The 23850-nt window shown below is 39.9% G+C and overlaps 1 protein-coding gene across 6 annotated transcripts in view; it reads right to left on the bottom strand.

Annotated features, from left to right (window-relative positions):
- Nucleotides 1-10988: 10988 nt before the first annotated feature.
- The window catches only part of LOC134474449 (zinc finger protein 709-like), a 49970-nt gene continuing 37108 nt past the window's right edge, over nt 10989-23850 (bottom strand). For all 6 annotated transcript variants that reach the window (XM_063242601.1, XM_063242597.1, XM_063242596.1 and 3 more), the window contains 3 exons: nt 15248-15374; nt 14988-15048; nt 10989-13465 (listed from right to left, as the gene is read on the bottom strand). In XM_063242601.1, the coding sequence (XP_063098671.1) occupies nt 12028-13465; nt 14988-15048; nt 15248-15374 (1626 nt within the window). In that variant the 3' untranslated portion in view covers nt 10989-12027. The remainder of the gene's footprint in view (nt 13466-14987; nt 15049-15247; nt 15375-23850) is intronic.

The raw sequence follows: 23850 nt of genomic DNA, 5'->3' as shown, positions 1-23850 counted from the left end.
GAATTCTTCTGTGGTTTATCTCCATGCAATGTCCTGAATATGGCTGCCTATGTCCCCTTCTCTGGACAGAGTAAATTTACATAAAATCTGGCTCAGCATGTCACCACCTATAAGTTTTAGTTCTTACCCAGTAGTTCAGTCAATGAACAAGACACATGAACACAGCCCAATTAAGAATGGGTTGTGTTCATAAGAAAAGAAACACAATGATCAAGGAGGGTTAGGACTCCTGGCCAGGCTGGGGTGGTGTAGATGGTGGGGACCCAAGAGCTCTCCATGACTCCTCAGGGCTGGGGTGTGATCTTCAATCACAGATCTGCTGTGTCATGGTGTAAATCCCTGCAGCCTCCACAGAGGCCAGCTGATTGCTTGCTCCAAGCTATAAATGCTCCAGGCTGAAGTTATTCCCCCCAAGTCCTGGCTGCACTGTGCTGCCACTGGGGGCTGGGCAGCAGGAGATGTTAGGTCACTGATTCAGCAGCCACTAGGTTTCCCACAAAGAAATAGCTGAGCACGTCAGTGCCCCAGTATGAGCTAAGGTGTAGGTCCTGAATTCGATGGATGATAGAAAGTTTTCCCATGGTCTTTGAACCAAGTAGGCCTATAATGTGTCATGGGCTTGGGGCAAGGCATCAGTGACAGTGAGTTGTGAGTTCAAAGTCCAGGCCTTGCCCTGCCCAATTGACTGCATTTGACAATGGCAATGTGAGGTAACCCGAAGATGATGGTCTTAGTAGGAATGGTATCAAATTACAGACACGTGTGGATGGGGACAGTGCCCAGGTGAAGAGAACCCCATGTGACCCTCTAGTGTCTCACACCCAAGCATGCTAGAATCTCCACAGTAAAGGACTATGTGTGTTATTCCATTCCTAATGGACATTTCAGAACCAGTGCCCAGAGAGGGACAATGCCAGGCCCAAGGCACAGGACATGGGCAGAATGAAGAGGATGGGGGAGAAGTCCAAAAGAGAAAAACCTCCTAGCACAGGACCCATCCCACTCCCAAAGGCATCAGAAAAGCAGCCCTCAAGCTCCTTGGACCTGAGCCTAAGCATATGGGACTGATTTCAAGCAGCATCCCAAGTGATACACACACATGCACATACACACACACACACACACACACACACACACACGAACACACAGTGATGCCATGGGCACCCACTGGGTAGCTCAGAGGAAAAGGGATCTGATTCATTCAATCTACATTCCTCAAATTCTCACCTTATTCCTGGGCTGAGCTAGGCTGGCACCAACACAGAACAGGACAATATGTCACTGGCCACCCAGAAGCAGGAAGGCTGGAGGAGAGGGATAAATCACTGCAGATTGTACTGGAAGAGAAGACTCAGGGCTATATCCCAATATAGCAAGGGCACACAGAGGTCAAGGTCACTACATGGGGGCATCTGAACAGCCTCACTGAGATGGAACTGATGCCTGAACCTGAGACATGCAGGCCCTAATGCTGTACAGAGTTGAGTCTGTGTGGCAGAAGATAGAGGACCAACCATTTAGAGATTCAAAGTCAAATTTTTTTTAGTCAAGAAAGAGATAAGAAGCGAGAACAGAAGGCCTGGCGAGAATAAGGGAGGGGAGGAGTGGGCAACGGACAGGGGTGGGGGCAGAACCTCACATCTGCTATAGCGCATCAGTGACCACTGATGATTGCATGGCTGCAAACTTAGGTACGACAAGTAAACTTCAATTCTCTCAGGTTCTTTGGGTCAGGAATTCAGGAGGTGCTGCTGGGGGATCCACCATAGTTTCTCCTGACCAGGCTGCAGACTCAGTGGAAACACTGCTGTGGCAGAATCTGTTCCCAGGCTCTCTCTCTGGCTAAAAGCCAGGAACTCAGTTAGGAAGGAGGTCTGATATCTCCTCTGTCTATTAATCTTTTTCTCTGCAAAGAGTCAGCTTCTCCTCAGGGAAAATGCAGAGATAGAGATTTAGAGAGGAAGACACAATGAAACAGAGAGGAAGGAAGGAAGAACAGAGGAGGGAGAGAGCAGGAGGTTGGTCACAGTCATTTTAAGTGTGAACCTTGATAGTCACATCCCATTACATCTGCCATGTTGTGTTGTTAAGAGCAAGTAAGGAATTGGGGAGAGAGCTCAAGATACAGCACTTGCCTACCATGCGTGAGGACCTGGGATCAATTTCAGCCTGGCTAATGCAAAGCAGTACAAAATTCACTACGTGTGAATTCACCACGCTCAAGGAATGAGCTACTCAGGAGATGACCATCAAAAGGTGAGCTGTCAGCAGTTGAGCACCCTTGCCATGGATATGGTGACTCACACAGGTGTGAATGTAGGCACAGTGCTGGTAGATTTGGGGGTGCATCTACATCCATAGTGTTTGCTTAGCCTGTGTGAAGTCCTGACTTTAGGCCACATCACCAATACATAGAAGAAATTGAGATGCTTAGGGAACATAATGATGGCTGATCTGATGAACTTCTGCCCCCTCATGATGCCACCAGGGAAACATGTCCAGGAGGAGAGTGTAATTTCCACCACCATACAGCAGCAACCAGGCCTGTGTGCACTGTGTTCACCTCCCTTCCACCCCTTCATGGAATTCACCTCTAATTCTGTATACTGTGTATACATGACACCAGCCCACAAGGTTTAAAAGTGTCACCTCTCACTTCAGATGATGTACCTAGGAAGCAGATGCCATAGTTCAGGGGGACACACTGGAAAGGAACTGAGAGGCATTGTGTCTAAGTCTAAGTTGACAAGGGATGTCGGAAGGAGGAGTTGGGTTTAAAACTAGGTCTGCTCAGACCAGGGACCCTAGCTTTATTGTGGTGTTTCCTTTCCTGTGGGAAAGCTTTGCCTCTTGCCAAGGATCCATCACTTGGGTGGAGCTGTTGTCTTCACTCTGAAGGACAGTGGGCAGTCATTCCATGTGTTTCCATGGTATCCAGAGCAAGAATCTCTGGGGGAGATGACCCAGTTCCACACAGACATCATGGAGGGAGATGGTGTGTGCCTTAAATCATCAATGTACCAGGCATTGAGCATGATGCAATGACCAGAACAGATGCAAACACTGGTCTCTTGTGCTTCCATATCATGAATGCCACACATTCACCCTGGAGAGCAGACCAGTTACTACCCACATTACAGTGAGTGTCCCTAAGTCTTGGCCTCTGTACACATGGACATAAAATAGAGGAAGGGGAGACCCGTGAAGGCACACAGAATGGGGTGATGCATCCATATATGAACTGAAGGTGGAGGAAAGGCAGGCAGGAAGCACTCCCACTATCCACTCACTTTTCAGATAGTTATAAAGCAGCACCCTCTTGAGCACCCATGATTAAAGTAACACTGCAGACTCCTCTCTCTTTCTCACAGAGGCAATATGCCACAAAGGTGGTAAAGGGAGTTGCATTTCAGGCTTCCTGAAGTGTGGAGGACAGGTGGTCACAGCACTGTCCAGGGAACTCTGTGAGCACGTCAGGGCTGATTATGGTTAGCACACAGCATACCCTGGAAAGGCCGTTTGGGAGGGTGGCCAGACCTGTAGTGCTGCGTACACCTGTTCTCCTCAGGATCAGAGTTTCCCTCCTTGGCTCCAGGCAGGTGGTGCTGAGGAAGGTGGGACATCCAGCCCAACCTAATCTGACTGAGTTGGGCCAAACCAAGCTCACTGAAAATGAGAACTACAGTGAGAAGAAATTTGCCTGGGTCTGTTGGTTTCTGAGGAGGACATGGGGCATTTGAGAGGGAGAAAGACAGACTTGGGACCTCCTGCAACACAGAAGCATGCAGAAGTGAGTGGGGTGAGGCAAAATAGGAAGCTTTCCTGGGGTGCATTTGTGCACAAAGCTATCCCTGACTGGCCATGGGAGGCTTTGGGGCTTGCAAGGAGCAAGGACAGTTGGGATTTTTCTAAGGCAAGGCTGGTACTGGACTGAGCTCAAGGTCTACTTACAGATCTTGTGCCAGCCTCACCTCCAATGACCTCACCAGCTCCAGGATCAACCTGAAAATCAAGGTCAGATACCTGATCTGGTGGAATTCCAAGGCAGGTCTGTTACTGGCTCCATAGCAGGTTTCCTCTGCTCCACTTAGGGCTCAAGTTTTGCAAAGAACCGGCCCTTCATTGCCCCTTCCCTTTACCTCTTCTATTTCTCTCAGTTTTCATCTCTACTCTTAAATCTATAGTTCTTTGAAGCATTAAATTCTAAGATAATTTAATTTTAAGTTAAATTTCAATAGTTTCCACATGTTCAATTGAGTCACAGGTAAGCACACTGTCAATTGGTACAATCTTCACACCTGTCTAGTTTCAGCTTTCTGCTCAGTGTTGGACCCATCCATACCCCTGTTCTATCCTGCTTGTCCCCACCCACCGCTGACCTTTCTCTCACTGTGATTTACTACCCTGGGTTTTCCATATCAGTGCATCAGATTCTGTTTGGCCAAACATTCCTGGAGGAGACTGGATGCTATTGCTGCTTGATAGAAGAGAAAAACCAACGATAGACAAAATCTGCAGGGAAAATGTAGAGACCATTGTGTATGTACTCATCTTTTCATGTTGGAAAATGTTATCCATGATTTCAGTGATACAAAGGGAGCTACAAAGGGCTGATTCATTGGATTTGAAAAACAACAATAATGCAAAAATCACAACAGGAAACCTTTCTTTACAACCTTAGTCAGATAGATGGTTTTTATTACAAGTATTAAAGAGGTCTCATGAGTCCATTTTGTGAGGGAAATGACAAATTCTTCTAACTCAAAGTAAATTACCAGACATGGCCAACAAGCACACAAAACACTGAGACTCCTAAGCCTGATTCATGCAGGCACACATCTTTGAAATGTGCTGTTTCCCCATCCAGTGACATATTTTAAGGCAGGTGCTGAACAACAATGGGAAGGACATGCGGGGCAGAGCACAGCCCTATCTTGCAGCTCCCATCAGAGCTCTAAACAGCCTTCCCTGGGACTAAGAATAGAGTTTTCTCCCACACAGAATGCTGCACAAGTTTTCACGAGTTTGATTCACAGTACTCTTAGAAGCAGGAAGGAACTGGGACCCTCCCTAGCCTCTGCGTAGAGTGTGCACAGGAGAGTTGTCTGGATGATGCTGTTCACTGCAGCTGGGGGAACCTTGCCCTGGCCCCAGGGCAACAGATCTGCAGGGCTAAGGATGACCAACTCATGCCAAAACAAGGTTTTCCCTGGGCCAACCAGTGCACTGGGCATCTCCACTGCAATCGAGTGACTCCCGAAGCCAGTAACAGCACTGGGAAAGGGCATTTGGAAACCTGGGTGGCCAGTCAGGTGAGGGGCAGCACTGCCTGACACAGCTGTGCAAAGTGTGTCCCTCTGGAGCTAAACCTCCAGCGGATCCCACTCATTGCCTTCATCAGGTCTGGCAGCAAGGATGTCACACAGAAGCACAGCAACACACTTGGTTTACTCAAACTAAATCGTTTAGCTTCCCTTCAAGAAATGACTGAAAATGCACCAGTCTGGAAAAATCAAGGCTGGGAGCATTGCTGTATGTTTTGTATAAATAAAGTGATCCTTTACAAGACATTGTGGTAATGCCCGTGGGTGGGTCTGCTATGGCAGAGATGTGGACTCTCATGAATACAGGTTTTGTTCCTGCAATAGAAAAATTGCAAATAAATGATGCACGTGCATGACTTTCTGTTTGTATTGCACTGAAGGAAGGGGGATGGAAGCAGCAACCTAGACGTACTGAGTTGCCTCAGTAAACCCAGGGCACAATCCACCCCATGATTCCATCACCCAATTGTGAAAGCTCAGCAACTTGGTTCCTGCTTGCTGCTGCTGTTGGTTGACAATTTTGAGGTGTTTCTGTCTGTGCCTGCCATCTATGACTCTTTTAGCTTCTGTCCCAGGGTGTAGATCAGACTATATGTTTACAAAAAGTTCCATCGTGATTTCAGGACCAGTGGCAGCCTCTCATGTACTGGAAATAATTCTTCAAGTTTGGCCATAAGAAACCTGATACAATGTGCTTGAGACGAAATGAGATTGTCTGATATAAATGCAGGCAACTCATTTTGTCTGTGCCAGACTCAGCTGCTACAGAAGCACATATTTTTGAGGTAAAAAGTTATGAATTGGAGTCTTAGAAGGCACAGTCACATCCCCAAGTTCACTTTCTGCTTTGTTTCCCTCATTCTACTAAGCTGCAGAATGGATTCTGAGTGTTCAAACACATAGGGTGTGAACTGCAGCACAAATCTTTAAAAACTTCAGTTAACTGGGGTGTGAAAAGACAAGGAAATTTTTTTGGCAAAATGCACCTCTAAATATGTATTGAAAGCATCAAAGAAACCAGGAAGAAGAAAAAGATGAAGAAAAGAGCAGGACGAAGAGGAAAAGGAAGAGGAAGAGGAAGAAGAAGAAGAAGAAGAAGAAGAAGAAGAAGAAGAAGAAGAAGAAGAAGAAGAAGGAAGAAGAAGGAAAACAAAACAAAACAAAACAAAACAAAACAAAACAAAAAGTAATGCCAATGTGTGGGGTTTTTTCTCCAATGCCTCAGCCTCATTTAGAAAGGAAAGGATCAAAATTTGCAGAATGGAAGGCTCACTGTGGAAAATGGACTTTGCACCAAGGCACTGATGGTGTGTCTGACCCACTAAGAATGTCCAATCCATGGCAGAGCCTGGAGCCTGATGGAGGCTGAGGCCAGGACCCAGGGGTTGAGGCCCCTGGGGCTGAGGTGGCAGAGTCTATGCTGCATCCTGATGGCTCTGCCTTATTGGGCCTACAGGGCTGTAGCATGGATGCGGTGGTGGAAATGGGTGTAAGGCAGGAGGTGCAGGGCTCCTCTGCATGCTGCACACTCCCTGCTTGGCCTGAGCACAGGAAGATTCAAGTCCTTCATGCTGGAAAATGAAACTCTGAAGAAGATTCTGGGTGTCCTCTACCAGACACAGATGAACACAGTGACTTCTCAGTTAGGGAGGCAGGACACCCACCACAGCGGGATTCGCATGGCTTCATATCTTGGGGGTTTAAAAGTTAATTATGAATGATGTGTTGCCTTTCTGAATAAAAAGACTCCTTATTTTATGTAACTATAAAGTAAATCTTGAATGTTCTTCTATATGCGTATCCTACATTACATATAAAAGAATACTAAGTCATCCATTTCCACTCACCTAATCAAGAAAATACCAACTATTTATTCTTAAGTGAATTGAACAGAAGTAATACTGAATGGAGCACTATAAATAATGCAGTGAAAAATAGAATGGAAAAACCCCAAAGGCATCCCTCCCAAGATGACAGGTCTGCCATTGACCAGATCCTTTCTCCTGTCCTCACCTGCTGTGCAGGCCTGTGTCTCTTCACTGCTGGGTGGAGAGAGAGCCAGGACACAAGTTCTCTTCCATCTCAGGAAAGATCAGGGACATGACCTTCTTTCAGCATTTTCAGTGGCTGTAATTTATAATTAACTCAGCAGCTGTGCTGTGGAACATTCATGGTTTCTAACAGTCCACACCTTAACTAATTAAGAAGAGAATAAGGTGTCTGTCAATGTCATTTTTATAATGACCCCTAGAAGTGAAATTTCCAGGTTAAATGTATATAAGATTAACTTGAGGGTCGCAGATTTTACACTTGAAGCCTCAGCATAAAGATAGAGCCTGGTAGAGGAAGACTGAGTCTGCTCAGATCTATGTGGAGATCTAAAGTCAGAGAGATGGTCCAGGCAGAGGTGCAGGACACAATGGCACCTAGCAGGAACCATGGCTAAAAAAGGCCCAGGTCCAGGCTACCTCATCCTTGAGTAAGTTCTCAGGAAAGCATCACATACTGCATGCTGGACAGCAGAGTGCTGGAATAGTTCAAGAGCTCCTCCCTACATGCCTGAGGCCCCCTCTCTCACTCAGGTGAGCTCTGTATGAGAAGGTCAGTCTGTTACAGAGCCCAACCTGACTGAATGTTTTCCACCCAGGTGCAGATCTGAACTGCCACATGTGGACTCACCATAGCTATGGAGCAGGACAGATGTTTACAGGGAGCAGGTCAGGAGATGGGGACACTGCAGGCAGGTCAGGGTATGAAGCCTTAAATAAGAGACCAGGCACTCACCAGGCCCAGTTTCCTCCAGCAGTAACCACATCCTGCAAGAATGTGTATTAAATCTGAGTAACTGAAAGGAGTTACTCACAAAATTATATATTATAGAGATAGCTTGAAGATACAAAAGTAAATGGTAGCATCCTTAAGTAAAATGAGATGTGACCCTTAATGGATATGTGGTGTCCATTGATGTCCCCAAACCACATGCATCAGAAGGAAATAGCCTGATGAAGAGAGCAATAAGGTGCACAGACAATGTGTAAAAATCACAGCTGCTTAATAACAACAACAAAGCTGGGATACAATAAATGCACTGGTGAATTTTATCTAGTATATAATAAAGAATAAATACTGATTGTTTTTCAATTCTTCAATCAAGTTGAAGGAAAAACCACCACCAAATTCTTTTATGTGACAAAATAATTCTGAGAATGAAGCCAGATAATAATAATGTGTTAAAAATAATATAAATGAAAACACTCTATTGGCTAATATTCCTACCAAACATACAGAAACATGTTCAGCTAAATGTTTGCCACGTTAACTAACCAGCATATTCAAAATTAACCAACATGATCAATACTGGGCTCAATCTCAGTGGTGTAAGAATGGTCCCTCTCTCACAAACTATCTGTTTCCACTGGTTTTAACATGTTGTATCTTACTATATTTTACTATATGCGATAGTATAAAGAAAAATTTTTATAGGCAAGGAGATAATATAGAAACCGTTGTTTGTTTTCTGTTAACTGGTTCTAAATACCCTGTAATTTTTTCATTCTCTTGAATGGCTTCACACTGTCTTGATATGCTTGATGCTATACTATACAAAGTTATACTCAAACAATTCAAGGAATGAGGCACTATGTTGAATACTATTATGTTAGATTATCTGGGAGTGAAATACAATGATGCTTAAATTGTTCCATTCTGACAAGTGTTGTTCTATTACAATGTCCTCTTTTATCTCAATCTCCATCCTTTTTTTAAAAATTAAACTATTTTTCATTTTTTTTCAATTAAGGGAAAACTAAATTAAAAAATATTGGGATATATTATAGTAACTATTTGTTTTCCTATTAACCTGATTTGAACCCCAGTATTGCTCTCCCCATCTTGTTCTGTCTGATTTTACTATATTCTATTTGTTTGATAGTATCAAGTTTGAGGGTATAGGCAACCACTTTGAAGGAAATAAGATTTACTATGATACCCATTATAGTTTGACTATTATCTTCTTTTGAAATCTTGTAAGGTCTCCAGTCTAGGTTTTATTGGTCTTGTTCTGTCCTGTTTTGATCAATTCTATTATACCTGATGATATAGGCAACTCTTTTTAAAAATAGCAAGAGGCACAATGGTAACCATTTTTGATCATCTGATACTCTATTTTTGCATCATGTCCTATGCCCACCCTTCTGTTCTAACCGACTCTGTTTTATTTAGTCATGTTAGGATTTATTCTCTTCAAAAAAATGTAATAAGAACTGTGGGAGTAAAAAACTCAAAAAGTGTAATTGTTATTGTAAAAAAGAAAAGGAAGGTGGTCTAAGAGATATAACTGCATGCTTGTGTGTGTAGGATGGAAAACCATATTACTGAGCTTTTGTTGGATCATTGAACAGAACTTTCTGCAATCTCACTGTATGAATGTCCACTTTATATGCTTTAATTTTATAATTTGGACAACTGTTTCTAAGATGACAAGATGTAACCTATTAACTAGTGATTTCTTATTGAATTTTTTCTTGAAATTCTGTATTACTTGTACCCTTTTACTGCTTTGTTTTTTATTTCCTATCTTTGTTCTCTTTAATTAAAAAATAATCAAACCTGGAATGGATATCATTTATTTATTTATTTATTTATTTATTTATTTATTTATTGGGCACTGTAGATCCAACTAGTGACCTCACACTTGCCAGGCAGGTGCTTAAGCCACTGAGTTAAATCCCCAGCCCACCAATGGATATCTTTTACATGTTGTCATCTTCTGAGAAGTTGCCTCTTGTCTTGAACTTGATACTAGCAAGCATACCCAAAGTGAATAAAATCAGTCAAGGCCAAATAACATTCAAACAAATCAGCTTCAATGAGGATCAGTCATAGAAGACAATGTAAGTAAGATAGGGTTTCAGTTTTAGTTAATAGGAAATTAAGGATAGTTACCATGGTATAACCTACTATTTTTGGGTTATCTCTGTGTGCCCTCAAATCTAATATTAGTAGACAGACCAGAACAAAATATAACCAAACTAATAGAGCAACAAGACTACTGTAGATTTTAAATCCTGATACACTTTTAACAATGTCCTCTGCCTTCTTTTTTTAGGCAATTCCTCACCTTTCTCCTTCTCAGGATACTATTATTTACTGTTCAGAGTGATATTAGTCTAGTCTCTTATGTTACATTTCAGCATACATAAAGATAATGACAGCTACTATGAAGAGAATAAGAGACATTATGGTAGTCATTATTGACTGCCCCAAAATCAGTCTTGAAGACCGAAAAAGACTGCATCACCCTGTAACTATTTGATTAGTTCTTTAATGTTTGGGATATATTCAATGTGTGTGAAGATGGGAACAACTATTTGGAAGAAAACTAGAGACAGTAAGATAGACAGTGAACATCTGCAGTGGACTTGCTTTGAAATCTGTTTCCTTAACTTGTTTCCTTATGAACTCTTCTGTTCTGTTTTGTCATGTTTAATCTTACCCTCTTTAAGAACAAAAAGTGTGTAGGACAGATAAGCATATTAAAAACTTTTTGTTGGATCATTGAGGTGAACTGTTGACAGTGTCATTATTTGAATAACACTTTGTATGCTTTAACTTTGTTACTTGAACAACTACTTCTAAGATGACAATATGAAACTAATCAACTAGTGATTTCTTATTGTTTATTTTTCTGAAATTCTGTATTATTTCTACACGTTTTCTTTTTTCTCTTTAAATAAACATTACAATTCACCAAAAATATAAAATTTAAGTTTTACAGAAAAAATATTAAGTACATAGACACTATCCATACTTGAAAGTGAAAAGCCCATTTCAGTTTAGCATGTTTAATTACAAGATGCCATGTTGAAGAACAAAAACATCTAGATTAAAAAATCTAGAGAAGTACAAGTGATTAACTGAAAACCATACAACATGTGCACCTGAGGAGAGCTCCACCTCAGATTTGTCATTTCTGAAATATTTGTGAAGAAATATTGACATTTAACTTCTGTATTGATTATTTCTTCAGGTCTCTCTGCGATTTTTAAAGTAAATTTAGATCTAAACTGTCTGAACAGTGACACTTTTTCTATGTATTTAACAAGAAACATGGATTGCCATATTTCTCACATTGTTTATCCACATAGGATCTCTGCCCAGTGAGCTCTTTCAGATATGTAACAATGATCAAGTATGCTGAGAGTATTCCCATAACACATAGGATTGATCTCTTGTGTGAGTTTTTCATGTACTTCACTTATAATCTGGCTGCTGAAAGTGTCTCCACTTGCTTACATAGCCAGTGGTTTTTCCCAGTGTGAATTCTTTCATGTGTTTTGCAATGACTGCATGTGGTAAAAGCTTTGCCACACTGTTATATAAATAGGGTTTCTCACCAGTGTAAAGTCATGGATGTATTTTACAATATCCATGTGCGGTGAAAGCTTTCCCACATTCTTCACATACACAGGGTTTCTCAATAGTCTAAATTTTATAATGTATTGCACAAGGAGCATTTCTGCTGAAACCTTCCCCACATTCCTTACATATATTAGTTTCCTGCCCAGTGTGAAGATTTTCATACATTATGCAATATATATGTGTGCTCAAACCATTCTCATGATGCTTATATACTCTGCTTTTATCTTGAGTGTGAACTTTCATGTTGCTTACAATATCCATGTTGGGTAAAAACTTTCCCACATTACTTACATACATATGGTTTCTCTCCAGTGTGAATTCTTTCATGTTGCTTACAATGTCCAGAGTTGGTAAAACCATTCCCATATTGCTTACATACATAGGGTTTTTCTCCAGTGTGAATTCTTTCATGTTTCTTACAATCCCCCAATGTGATAAAAGCTTTCCCACATTGCTTACATATATATGGTTTCTCTCCAGTGTGAATACTTTCATGTATCTTACAATCTCCCCGTGTGCTAAAAGCTTTTCCACATTGCTTACATAGATAGGGTTTCTCTCCAGTGTGAATTCTTTCATGTTTCTTACAATATCCATGTGTGGTAAAAGCTTTCCCACATTGCTTACATACATATGGTTTCTCTCCAGTGTGAATTCTTTCATGTTTCTTACAATCTCCCCGTGTGCTAAAAGCTTTTCCACATTGCTTACATAGATAGGGTTTCTCTCCAGTGTGAATTCTTTCATGTCTCTTACAAACTCCCCGTCTGTTAAAAGCTTTCCCACATTGCTTACATACATATGGTTTCTCTCCAGTGTGAATACTTTCATGTATCTTACAATCTCCCCGTGTGCTAAAAGCTTTTCCACATTGCTTACATAGATAGGGTTTCTCTCCAGTGTGAATTCTTTCATGTTTCTTACAATGTCCATGTTGGGTAAAAGCTTTCCCACATTGCTTACAAACATATGGTTTCTCTCCAGTGTGAATTCTTTCATGTTTCTTACAATCTCGCTGTGTTTTAAAAGCTTTCCCACATTGCTTACATACATATGGTTTCTCTCCAGTGTGAATTCTTTCATGTTTCTTACAATCTCGCTGTGTTTTAAAAGCTTTCCCACATTGCTTACATACATACGGTTTCTCTCCAGTGTGAATTCTTTCATGTTCCTTACAACTTCCAAGTCGGGTGAAACCTTTTCCACATTGCTTACACACATAGGGTTTCTCTCCAGTGTGAACATTTTCATGTATTTGAAAATGAATTTTACTGCTAAAAGCTTTCCTACATTTCTTAAATATATGCGATTTCTGCCCAGTGTGAAGTTTTTCATGGATTACACAATAAGTGTGTGTGCTGAAAGCTTTCTCACAGTGCTTACATTCATAATGTTTTTCTCCAGAGTGAAGTCTTTCATGTATTTGACAATATGTATGTGTTGTAAAAGCTTTCCCACATTGATTACATATGTAGGGTCTTTCTCCTCTGTGAATTCTTTCATGTTTCTTACAAATTCCAGGTGTGGTTAAACCTTTCCCGCATTGCTTGCATACATAGGGTTTCCCTCCACTGCAATATTTTTCATGGACCTGAACATTGTCATGTGTTTCTGTTTCTTTCGCATTCACATTACCTTCTTCAGTACCAAGGAAGACTTCTTTACACTGATTCCATACATCTCCAGATGTATATCCATAGGATTTCCCTAGCTTGTCATTTCTGTAAAGAAAAAAATCACATATAAGATTTATAACCATATTACTAAGTTTTTGTTGGAGAGTTGAACAAAACTGTTTGCAGTCTCACTGGTTGAATCCCCACTTCATATGTTTCACTTTTGTATTTCATAACTATTTCCATGAGCAGCATATGTAATCATCATCTTGCGATTTCTTACTGTTTATTTTCACTTTGAAAGTAGCATTATTTCTACTTATTTTGTTTTGTTTAATCTTTCCTTATATAAATTTAAAAAAAAGAAGAATTCACAGTAAAATGGGTCTCTGTTTCATGACTGCATTAATGTCAAGTTCTGTTTTTAATGCCTGCTAAGAAATTCTTACCATGAAGCAACAGAATGGCCTTGTAAGATATGTTGAAAACAACCATTCCCAAAAGACTGGCACACATTTAGAAATCTTAAAAGTTGGTACTTTGAAATGCAGAATCTTTAGCTTCACTTTGGGCATGGGCACATATGTGTATCACATACAGATTATTCTGATATGTTTCCCCATTCCAATCTCCCTTCTGTCCTTAACCTGTAGTTTCCTTTTCCATATTGTCAGTTTTACTTTTCTCTATCAAGTTTCTTTCATTTCATTCCACAATTTATATTTTGGTGTCTCACCTAAAAGAAACCCTGTGACCTTTTAGGTTTTATAGCTGAGCTATTTCACTGAATTGATGGGTGAAAGACCCATCTATTTCTTATGGCAAATGACATTATATTATTTATTTTTTGACATTATATAACACATTTTTTTCTTTTCTGGGCTGGGAATTAACAACAGGTATTGGCATAAAACCTGTAGCTTTTTAAAAATCTATTTTAAGAGATTTTCACTGATCATTAAGCTGTGAAGTTTGAACTTGAATTTGCCATTCTGCAAAATCTGATTCCCAGTGTGCTGGGTTTACAGAAATGCACAATCACAGAACATCTATTAACATTTTCCTTCTCCACAAATCCAGTGATAGATAGATAAGCTTCAAGGCCTGATCTGTTATAACTTGATCTGCTTTGTATATGAGTAAGCATGTATCAGTATTTTATGCAGATTTGAGATTTTAAAAATATCCAGGACAAGTGTGAGGGGATCAATTTCTAGAGACAACTGCATATTGATATTCAAAATGAGTGCAATAACATTCTACCAGCCTACTAAGAATATTAATCAGAATAGCTGATTCTCTAGAGAATGGCTTGGAAACATGAGCACTCAGTTTTATTTCAAATTCTATTGCAAACTTAGCAATTGTTAGATAATGAATGTGTGATATTCACATGTAGACATGGGTAGAAAAACTGAAGGCAACTCAAAGTGTATTCTTTTCATATTCATCTATATGCAATGTCATACATTTTCATGATTTAATTCCCTCATATATACACTAGCTTATACATCTTCGGAGAATATTACTGACATTAAATTGAATGGTGTCTCTTTCTTTCGTTGTCATTTTTCTGCTGACTCACTAATTCCTGAGGAACATTCCTCTGCTTGTGAGTGGGAATTACCTTAAGTAGCTCCAGTAAATTTTGCCTTCTTTTTCAGCTTCCTGGATATCCCCGAGTCCACCTGAATTGTAGACATAGAAATACCAGGACTCTTTAGAGTAATACATACAAATTAATAGGTTTTGTTTAGATTTATGATATACTGTGTCCAGGTCTAAGATATTTTTAAAAATGTTTTCATATTCTTTTTCATGAAACAGCACTAATGAGCAAGAAACAATATTCTGACAGCATGAGGGGCAAAAAGATTTCATCCTTACCTATCAGAGTCATGTTCCTAAAGGTTTCGCCCATCACATCTCTGTAGAGCTTCTTTTGGGATGGACTCAGCAAAGCCCACTCCTCATTGCTGAAGTTCACAGCCACATCCTCAAATGTCACCACCTCCTAAAGGATCATACATATATTTCTCAATGGAAGGTTGAGACCCCAGGTTTGGGATATCTTAAATTCTCTCCTAGGAATCTGAATCAAAAGCAAAGTGTGGTGGTGCATATCATAATCCCAGCACTCAAAAGGCTGAGACAGGATGGCATCAGTGAGGTCAGGGCAATTCTAGGCTCCATAGGGTGTTCAAATCCAGCTGATATACATACAGAAAGCTTGTCTCAATAAAACAAAATGAAACTAAACAAATACAACCAAACAAAACAGCTGAATGAAGACTGATTTCTTTGAATTTTAATCCATGCCTTGGTCATTAATTTTGTGTATATACACATTTTTGAAGACAGGAAATTTGATGCTAGATTGCAACTCACTGCAAATGTAAGAGCCAAATAGGAGCAGTGATTCTTGTGCTGAATCATGGCAATATTCCCAGTGCACTGTCTCTAAAGCAGAGCTCACAGTGAGAAGCCTGCAGGATGAGCAACCACAAAGCACAGAGGCAGATAAATATTCCATCAATTGACTGGAAGTTCAAGCAAGCACCTCCCCTCCCCGGTCAGCAGTGGTGGTTTGGCAAATTGCAGCCCTTGCAGGGGGAAAACCAGCAACAGCTCCTGAGATCCATGCCATCCTGGAATTTAGGACACTGGGAAGCCAGTCAAGCACCACTTCTCCCTGGTAAGTGGTGGCAGTCTGTCAGACTGCAGCCCTTCCAGGAGGAGAACCAGCAGCAGCTCCTGAGATCCATGCTATGTTGAAACTTAGGCCGCTGTGAAACCAAACAACCAGCCCGTCTCCCTAGTAAGCAATAGTGAACTTACTGATGCACCACCTAGAATCAAACATCCCACTTCCCTACCCCTCTTCTCCTGTCACCCCCCATTAGCAAATGGGAACCAGAAATCTGAGCGTCTCCTGGGAAGTTGACCGTAGCAAATAAGGGGGACTTCCTTCTACTATTTCTTTTAAGGAAAATGTTTTTATTATTGTTTCACTCTATTCTGATTAATGGTACTGCTCTATTCAATATTCTGTTTGGATAAGTTCTATAATGTTCTGTATTTCATCTCACTTTGATATATGTGATTAAAGAACAACTATTACAAAGATAACAAAATATACTGTGATACCTATTACTGTTATCCCAGTAACCCGTTGTGAAGTTTTGTACCAATTTCACTGTGTGATCTTAGTTGGCCTTATGCTGCCTTGTTCTGTTGTATTTTACCAATTTCAATATTCAAAAAAAAATCTCATCAATCACTTTGACAGACTACAGATGATGTCTCTTCAAATCTCATTTAAGCCAATGAGTACTTTGTTCTTAATATACTTAAGCAGAATTTTGAAACATTAATTTGGTTTCATAGAACAAAACATAAGTAACATCAAATATGGTACATAAATAATAACTCAAGTGTTAGTGGAAAACGGCTGTATTTTTAAAATATGTATATAAAATGAAACCAGGCCCAAGCTGTAAATTATATCTCACTGTCACCAAGTGATCACTTTCAATTCAAATATAAGAAATATATCTTGGGAGGCTGGTGAAGGAGTTCTTCCTTGAAATTGGGGCTATCCTTAGTTACAGAGCTGTCTAAAATAGACAATCCCTGACTGAGACACCGAACAAACAAAGTGAAACTTAAAAAGAGACTGCATAAGACATCTTTGGTTTGTTTTTAAAACATTATAGGCACACAATACAGAAAAATTCCAACAATACACAACACTTTCTGAGGAGCAATGTGGATATCTTCCATCTACACAGAAAACACTTTCATAGTTGGGTATTTAGCTCAGTGGCATGAACGCCTGCCTGGAAAGCATAGGTCATGAGTTTGATCCTTGGTACAAAAAAAAAAATTCAAATTTCACTTTCATGACGCTGGGGCATAATTAGAGATAATCAAAATTAGATCTCAGGTATGAAACACAAAAATAATGGGTTAACAGGGATGTGGAATACTGATTGTTGCCAGAGCTGGTGTTGATCACCTCAATGAAGCAATCAGAATCCAACTTTACTTCATACTTACTCTAAGAACTACCTGACTTTCAGTGAAGACCCTCACTGTTGTATGTCCTGCTATTTGCTTCCTGCATCCTCTCCTGTCAGTCACTTCCACATCCTTTCCATACTCCTCTGATCCATCCTAAGCAGAAAACCCGTCATGCCTAACTATTGATATCACTGCCAAATTTCTATTTAGGACTTCTCATTTACATCACTTAGATAAGTCCATTGCAGAGCATCTCTATATTTAAACTGTCTATGAACAACCAAGCTACTAAATAGCTCTTAACTTAGAGATGACACCCCTATTCCTTTCCATTTAGAAGGATATCACGTGTATATGTCCATGCAAATGCCTAAATTTTGGAATTTTTCGATGAGAATTTAACAGGTAGCCCTTTCTGGAATTTGTCCTTCACAAATATTTACCCTGTCCTTGATAACACTTTCATATTTGCTTCATTTTTCTCAGACTTCAAAACTCTATGGCTTTTCTTACAAACCTAGACTGTGAGTGGGGTTGCCACCTAAATTATTAAGTATGCTCAGAAATTATTTTGCACTGATCTGTATAATACACAGGAGTTCACCAGGTGTTTGTGAAGACTTTCTCCACTGAGGCACACTACTACAAATCCCTGAATTGTCAGGACCTTTGTCACTACCTGTCCTGAGGATGGAAATATGAGAACATACTATAATTTAAGGAGATCACTATAAATACAAAAAAGCCAAGTTTAAGTTGAGCCATTGTGGCTATGAGGCCACACAATACAGACATTAATAAACTCCAGACATTCCAGATCTGCTACTCTGAGGAAAGAGAGCAGAGATCAAGTTCATTACTGCTCTACAAGCTACAAATCATCATGGTCAGGGTCTTCCCAAGCTCCTTCCAATGCCTAATATGGTGGAGTTACCAGGCTAGCAATGAATTTGAAAGATGATACTTGAGTCTGCTGCTCTCATAGTGAAGCCAGGGTTTTGGGGACCCCCAAATCACCCTTGCCAAAGCAAGAAGCAAAAGGGACAGTGAATGACCCATGGGCAATGCTGCAGGACCTCAGAAGCTGAAGCTAACTAAATACCTGGGGCTCCAGACACCGGAACTACTCCTAAACACTTGTAACTGTTTTCACCCAATCCATCCTATTTCTGGGCTTCCATCCACAACCTCACTATTCCATCGTTCCAGGATCTCTCAGGTTTTTTGCTAATCAGGCCACAGGACATCAAAAGTATTAAATGAGATCCAGCAAGCATTTTGCTACCACTATTGTACTCAGAACAGATAAATCATGCTGAGACAACAGAAGAGACAGAAGTCACAGCCAGCAATGGCCCACCTGATTGGACAGTTCATATAGCCTGCCCTTTCATCACTTATTGACTCTTGCTCTACTGCTCTCCTTCTGAGTCAAGAATAAACAGGGAAAGGAACCCCTCCCTGAAAGTGAGGGTCCCAAATGATAGACTGTATTGCAGAGACTTCCAGAGCTGTCATTCTTCTACAGTGGTGAACTCAGCTCAACAGAGCAGTGTTTGTACTGAAGAGCTTTACCTCAGGCCTTTAATTTTCAAATCCGTTTTATTTCAAGGAAAAAAGAGCACATCAACTAAAATTGAATTTCAATACATGTCAATCAGGGAGCAAAACTGGTATATACATTGCACATTGTCATCCCCAGTCATTCACCCAGACCACAAGACATCTCTAATCAGTTTTCGAAATAGTCTGTTACAGGCACCTGAGTTACTTAAATACTCTTGGCATGAACCAGGGCTAGATCCTCCAAGGAGCCCATGCAGGAGACCAGATACCTTGCAACTATGGGGAAGACTGACACCTCATGATATGGGCCAAGGCTAAAGACAATGATAAGCAAATTCATCCATATCCTAAGGATAGATATTCTAAATAGTTCCCTAGCACTCTGAGGAAGTCAGGAGTCACCATTCAAAGAAATGTATCCTTATCCTAAAGAGTGACATTCTAAATAGTTCCTATCATACTGAGGAACTCAGAAGTCACCCTCCCAAACCCCTAAGGGAAGAGTCACAGCTGCCTAAGAATGCCTGCTTTCTATGTGATTCCCTTCCCCCTTTGTTCCCAATTTAATCAGCTTTACCTGAACTTAATAATCCTATTGGGTACCATAGCTCTTTCTCATCTTATGCCCATTTGCATTGTGAGTTCCTAGTTTTCCCCACCTTAAACTCATTTCACTCATGATTTTATTCTATAAAGTTCCCTAGAAAGGACAATGTTTGGCAACCTGCTCAGGACTCCTTCTCTCTCTCAGGCAGCTTTCTTTCTTTCAATAAGTACATTCTTCTCTTAATCTCTGTTGTTCCTAAAATACATTATTTGACTTTACAGAAAAAAAAGCTTCATATCAAACATAGTAGACCGGGAGATTCATTCTGCTATAGCAATATAGATATAAACATTTCTCTTTCTTAAAGTCAGAGAAATCAGTTGAAGTTTGTATCACACAATGTTGATCTCACCTTGCCAGGTATAATTGCATTGAAGGCCTTTATCTGTGCATTTAAGTGCTGCTTCTTTTTCTGAAAGTGAACTGATCTGTAATTTTGGTTATGGAATCTAAAATGCATTAAGGAAATGACTCAAAATTTCTTATGAATGGTTTACCACCAGCCGTGGAGGAAGGCAGAGAGCAAAAATTCTTTGTTTTGATTTCTTCATTCAAACCAAAGGATGTACTTGAAAGAGTTTTGCCCTAGAAACAATTACAGGACCTCATGGTGGTCGTTCAAGGTGGAAGAATGTGAAATCAGGGGTGCTTACTCATATGGTCACTTTCTCTTTTCTCCTTGATTACAACTTCCTCTTTCCTTCCCAGGGTCCTAAAGAAAATTCCCATCAGCTCCTTGGCATGACATAAATGTCCCTTCCAAGCACCACATGCAGTCAAAGTCACATATACCCCATATCCCCCTAGTCAGTCAGAAAAAAAAAAAACCTGAAGTTTAAGTTGAGCCATTGAAGCTATGAGGCCCTGCATAGCCTCATAGTCTTGGTGGCTGTGGACTCCTATCCACATTCTTTAAGTAAAGGAACACTTTTACATTTCTTATATTCTGCTTCTCTATTGGGCTAATTTATCTCCTCAGTAATCTAACCCATTTTAAACCTATCTCACTACATGATTTTATTCTATAAAGTCCCTAGAAAAGACAGAGTCCTTTGCTACTGGCTCAGCACCCCTTCTGTTTCTCTCAGACAGAAACTTTCTGATAGGATTTTTGGTGTAGTAAAGAAGAGAATATAAATTCAAAATGGCCTTTATTCTAAGATGATAGAGAGAACCCCATGACCACTGGGCGTCTGGCTTTTTCTTCTGGAAATGTGTGGGAGGCATTCATATAGTTTTTGACTTGGGTGGTGCTTAAAGGTGGCATTGGTGATATGCAAGTAGCTGATTGAGATTCTTTTCTGGCCACAGTAGGTTGAATAGGGAAGAGGAAAGTGACTTCAAGGTAAAAGTCCACTGGTTCCACCTCCCACTTCCAAAATATCCTATTTAGAGAAAAATACTTTCACTTTATTCTCTCAATAAATATATTCTGCTCTCCAACTCTGTTGTTCCTAAAATTCATTCTTGCATTTTAGAGAACACAAACTCATACCAGACATATAAGGTCAGGAGTTTCATTCCACTGTATCATGGTGTGGCTGCCTGTATTTCTAACTAACTCAGCTGCCTGTAACTTTAAGAATTGTTTACCACTTTGACTTGGAGTAATTGTAGCAAATAAAATGTTCTTAATGGATATAGGGAAATATACCATTAAATTGAAAAAATGATTATCACAGTTTTTTGACCCAGCATCAGCCAACATTTTCAACTTTCAAGTATGTGGGAAAACAAAAAATAAAAACAACTCAGAAAATAGCAATCTTATAGGGGACAGTACGTCATTCACTGTAATTGCCATGTTATCTTCAGGTATTTCTTAGACCACAAAAGAAACACTGAGCCTATTAATTAACACATATCAGTTTCAATAAATGTGCTCATAGCCCTGCATCTTGAAAACTGTGATATTTTTTTGTATGAGGGTTTGCACTCACAACCTTTGGCTCTCCAGGTAGCTGCTTGTGTCACTGAGCTCAATCCCCAGCCCCAACAACTTTAGATACTACATATAACTATTAACAAGGTTTAATTTGCCGTTGACCTATTTAGTTATAGACTTTGTAAACCTACATTTTCACAAATGAAATTATTTTCTTTCCTTGCAATTTATATTAAATTTTTTTTAGGTACCACGGATCAAAGTTACAACCTAGCACTTCCCAGGAAGGCGTTTCTGCCTGCTGAGATAAAGCCCTGGCCTGTATTAATGAATATTTTTAAATGTATAAACATCACCTTGTCCATTCAAATAGTATTGTGATTTTAGCAAAGGATGTCAATATAGACAGAAATAGATATACAATCAGAGAGGAAATGGAACCTCAAAGAGTCAATGCAAAAAACTAAATACAACAATCACTGCTACAGACGCCACTTTAGAAAGGCAGACCTGAAGGTGAAGATGCAGTGACCATGTCTACATGCTCCTGAAGAGAAAAACAACACCTTGAAATGTACTACAGTTACCACCACTTCCTCCAGGAAGTTCAGATGTGCATCAATTAACATACTCAATGACCAAAACAACTGGCCTATTGTTCCCACAAAATGCCTTGGCACTTTCCACATACCTTTTCTGGCTGATTTGTTCCCCTGATCAATAATATTAGTTAAGCAGCTATAAGCTTATAGGTTGATTATAGTCTGAGACCGACACTGTACCCACATTGTGACTTTCTTGTATAAATGATTCCTGACAATAGGTCTGTGGCCAAAACACCGAAGACCACTCCTGAAAATTCAGGGCTATTCTTCTCTCTTTTTTTCTAAGAAAATTTTTGAACTTCATTTTGTGACTTCATTTCTCAATCTTGCACATTTGACAGCAAGCAGGGCAGGGTTATATTTCTCTTATTTCAATTTAAATATGAAATGTCTGCTAAAGGCGATGTTCCAAAGCCTGAATTTCAAGCTGCTTGTTTGCCATGAGTTTCACATTTCCATGAGCTTTTAGAAGTCCTCAGTCTAGTGAACTGCAAATGTTTTGGAGGAAGGAGGTCACTGTTGTCCTGTAGCACAATAGGTGCCATTCCAATGTCTGTGTTTGTCACTATCTCCTGGATACCTGTACATGGCCTTCTTTCCTCTGCAGCATCATTCAATAATTCTCATTTTACATAAGTCAACTTTCACTCAGCTCTATTATTGTTTTTTTTTAATACTTTTTCTGTCTCCTTGGCTTTTTTAATTTTTTCATTTAATTTTTGATTTAAAGACATAGTCTCTCTTTGGAGTTCTGGCCAGCCTTGCACTCACTATGTAAGTTAGACGTCTTTGAATATATGGCCATTGTCCTGTTTGAGCTTCTTCATTGCTGGGGAAAAGAGGTGGGCATTATACCACATGGCATTTGTCTTTTTTCTCCTCCCCTTTTCACTACTTTTCTTTCATTTCAGTGCCACTGTCATTTAATCCTGGTGTTTGCTTGTGTCAGTAAGGTTTCTGCAGCTTGAGTTGAGTTTGTGAACAATAATATAGGAAACCAAGCAACCCAATTGAGAAATGTGGAATTTCATTAGCAGGTCTCAGGACCACTTGTATACAGAAACCCTACCCCCATTTGAGGATCTAAAAAAGACGCTCTGAACTGGAAAGTTAGAGATGTTTTAAAAGATAAAATCACAAAAAGACCCTGTTGGAAATCATGTAGCTAGAATTTTTATAATAAATTTTGGATGACAAAGGTATTCTGCTTCTTTTGTTGAGCAGGTTAATTTTTTTCTTTGGGTACAGCTCATTTTGCTTTTCTCCTGGGACTTATACCCTGTGTGATTTTCCATTCTTCTGAGTGAAATACAGGGCACTAGTTAAAGGCAAAGCTCAAGATGGCATGTATTATGTCAACCTACAACACAGCTAAGTTACAAGCCTCAATATTTTCTAGGGTAAAAAGACACATATCTATAATCCCACCCTTAAGACGCTGAGACAGGAGTGTTGCTTTGAGGTTAGGGCAATTCTGAACTCCATAAAGGGTTCAAAACTAGCTGATATACATAGAGAAAACTTGTCTCAATAAAACAAAACTAAACTAAGCTAAACAAATAAAACCAAGCAAAACAGCTGAATGGAGACTGATTTCTTCAAATCTTAATTCCATGTTTTGGGGATTAATTTTTGTATATACACATATTTTGAGACAGCAAATTTAATGCTCTATTGCAACTCACAGCTAATGTAACAGCCAAATAGGAGTACTGATTCTTATGCTGAGTCACTGCAAGAGTCACTGTGCACTGTCTCTACAGCAGAGCTCATAGTGAGAGCCTGCAAGACCAGCATCCATAAA

This window comes from Cavia porcellus, unplaced genomic scaffold (genome assembly GCF_034190915.1).
Source record: "Cavia porcellus strain 051 isolate PalLab524CR breed Dunkin Hartley unplaced genomic scaffold, mCavPor4.1 scaffold_32, whole genome shotgun sequence".
Lineage (NCBI taxonomy): Eukaryota > Metazoa > Chordata > Mammalia > Rodentia > Caviidae > Cavia > Cavia porcellus.
The sequence above is the reverse complement of the archived record's forward strand: the minus strand, read 5'-3'. Positions and strand labels throughout refer to the sequence as shown.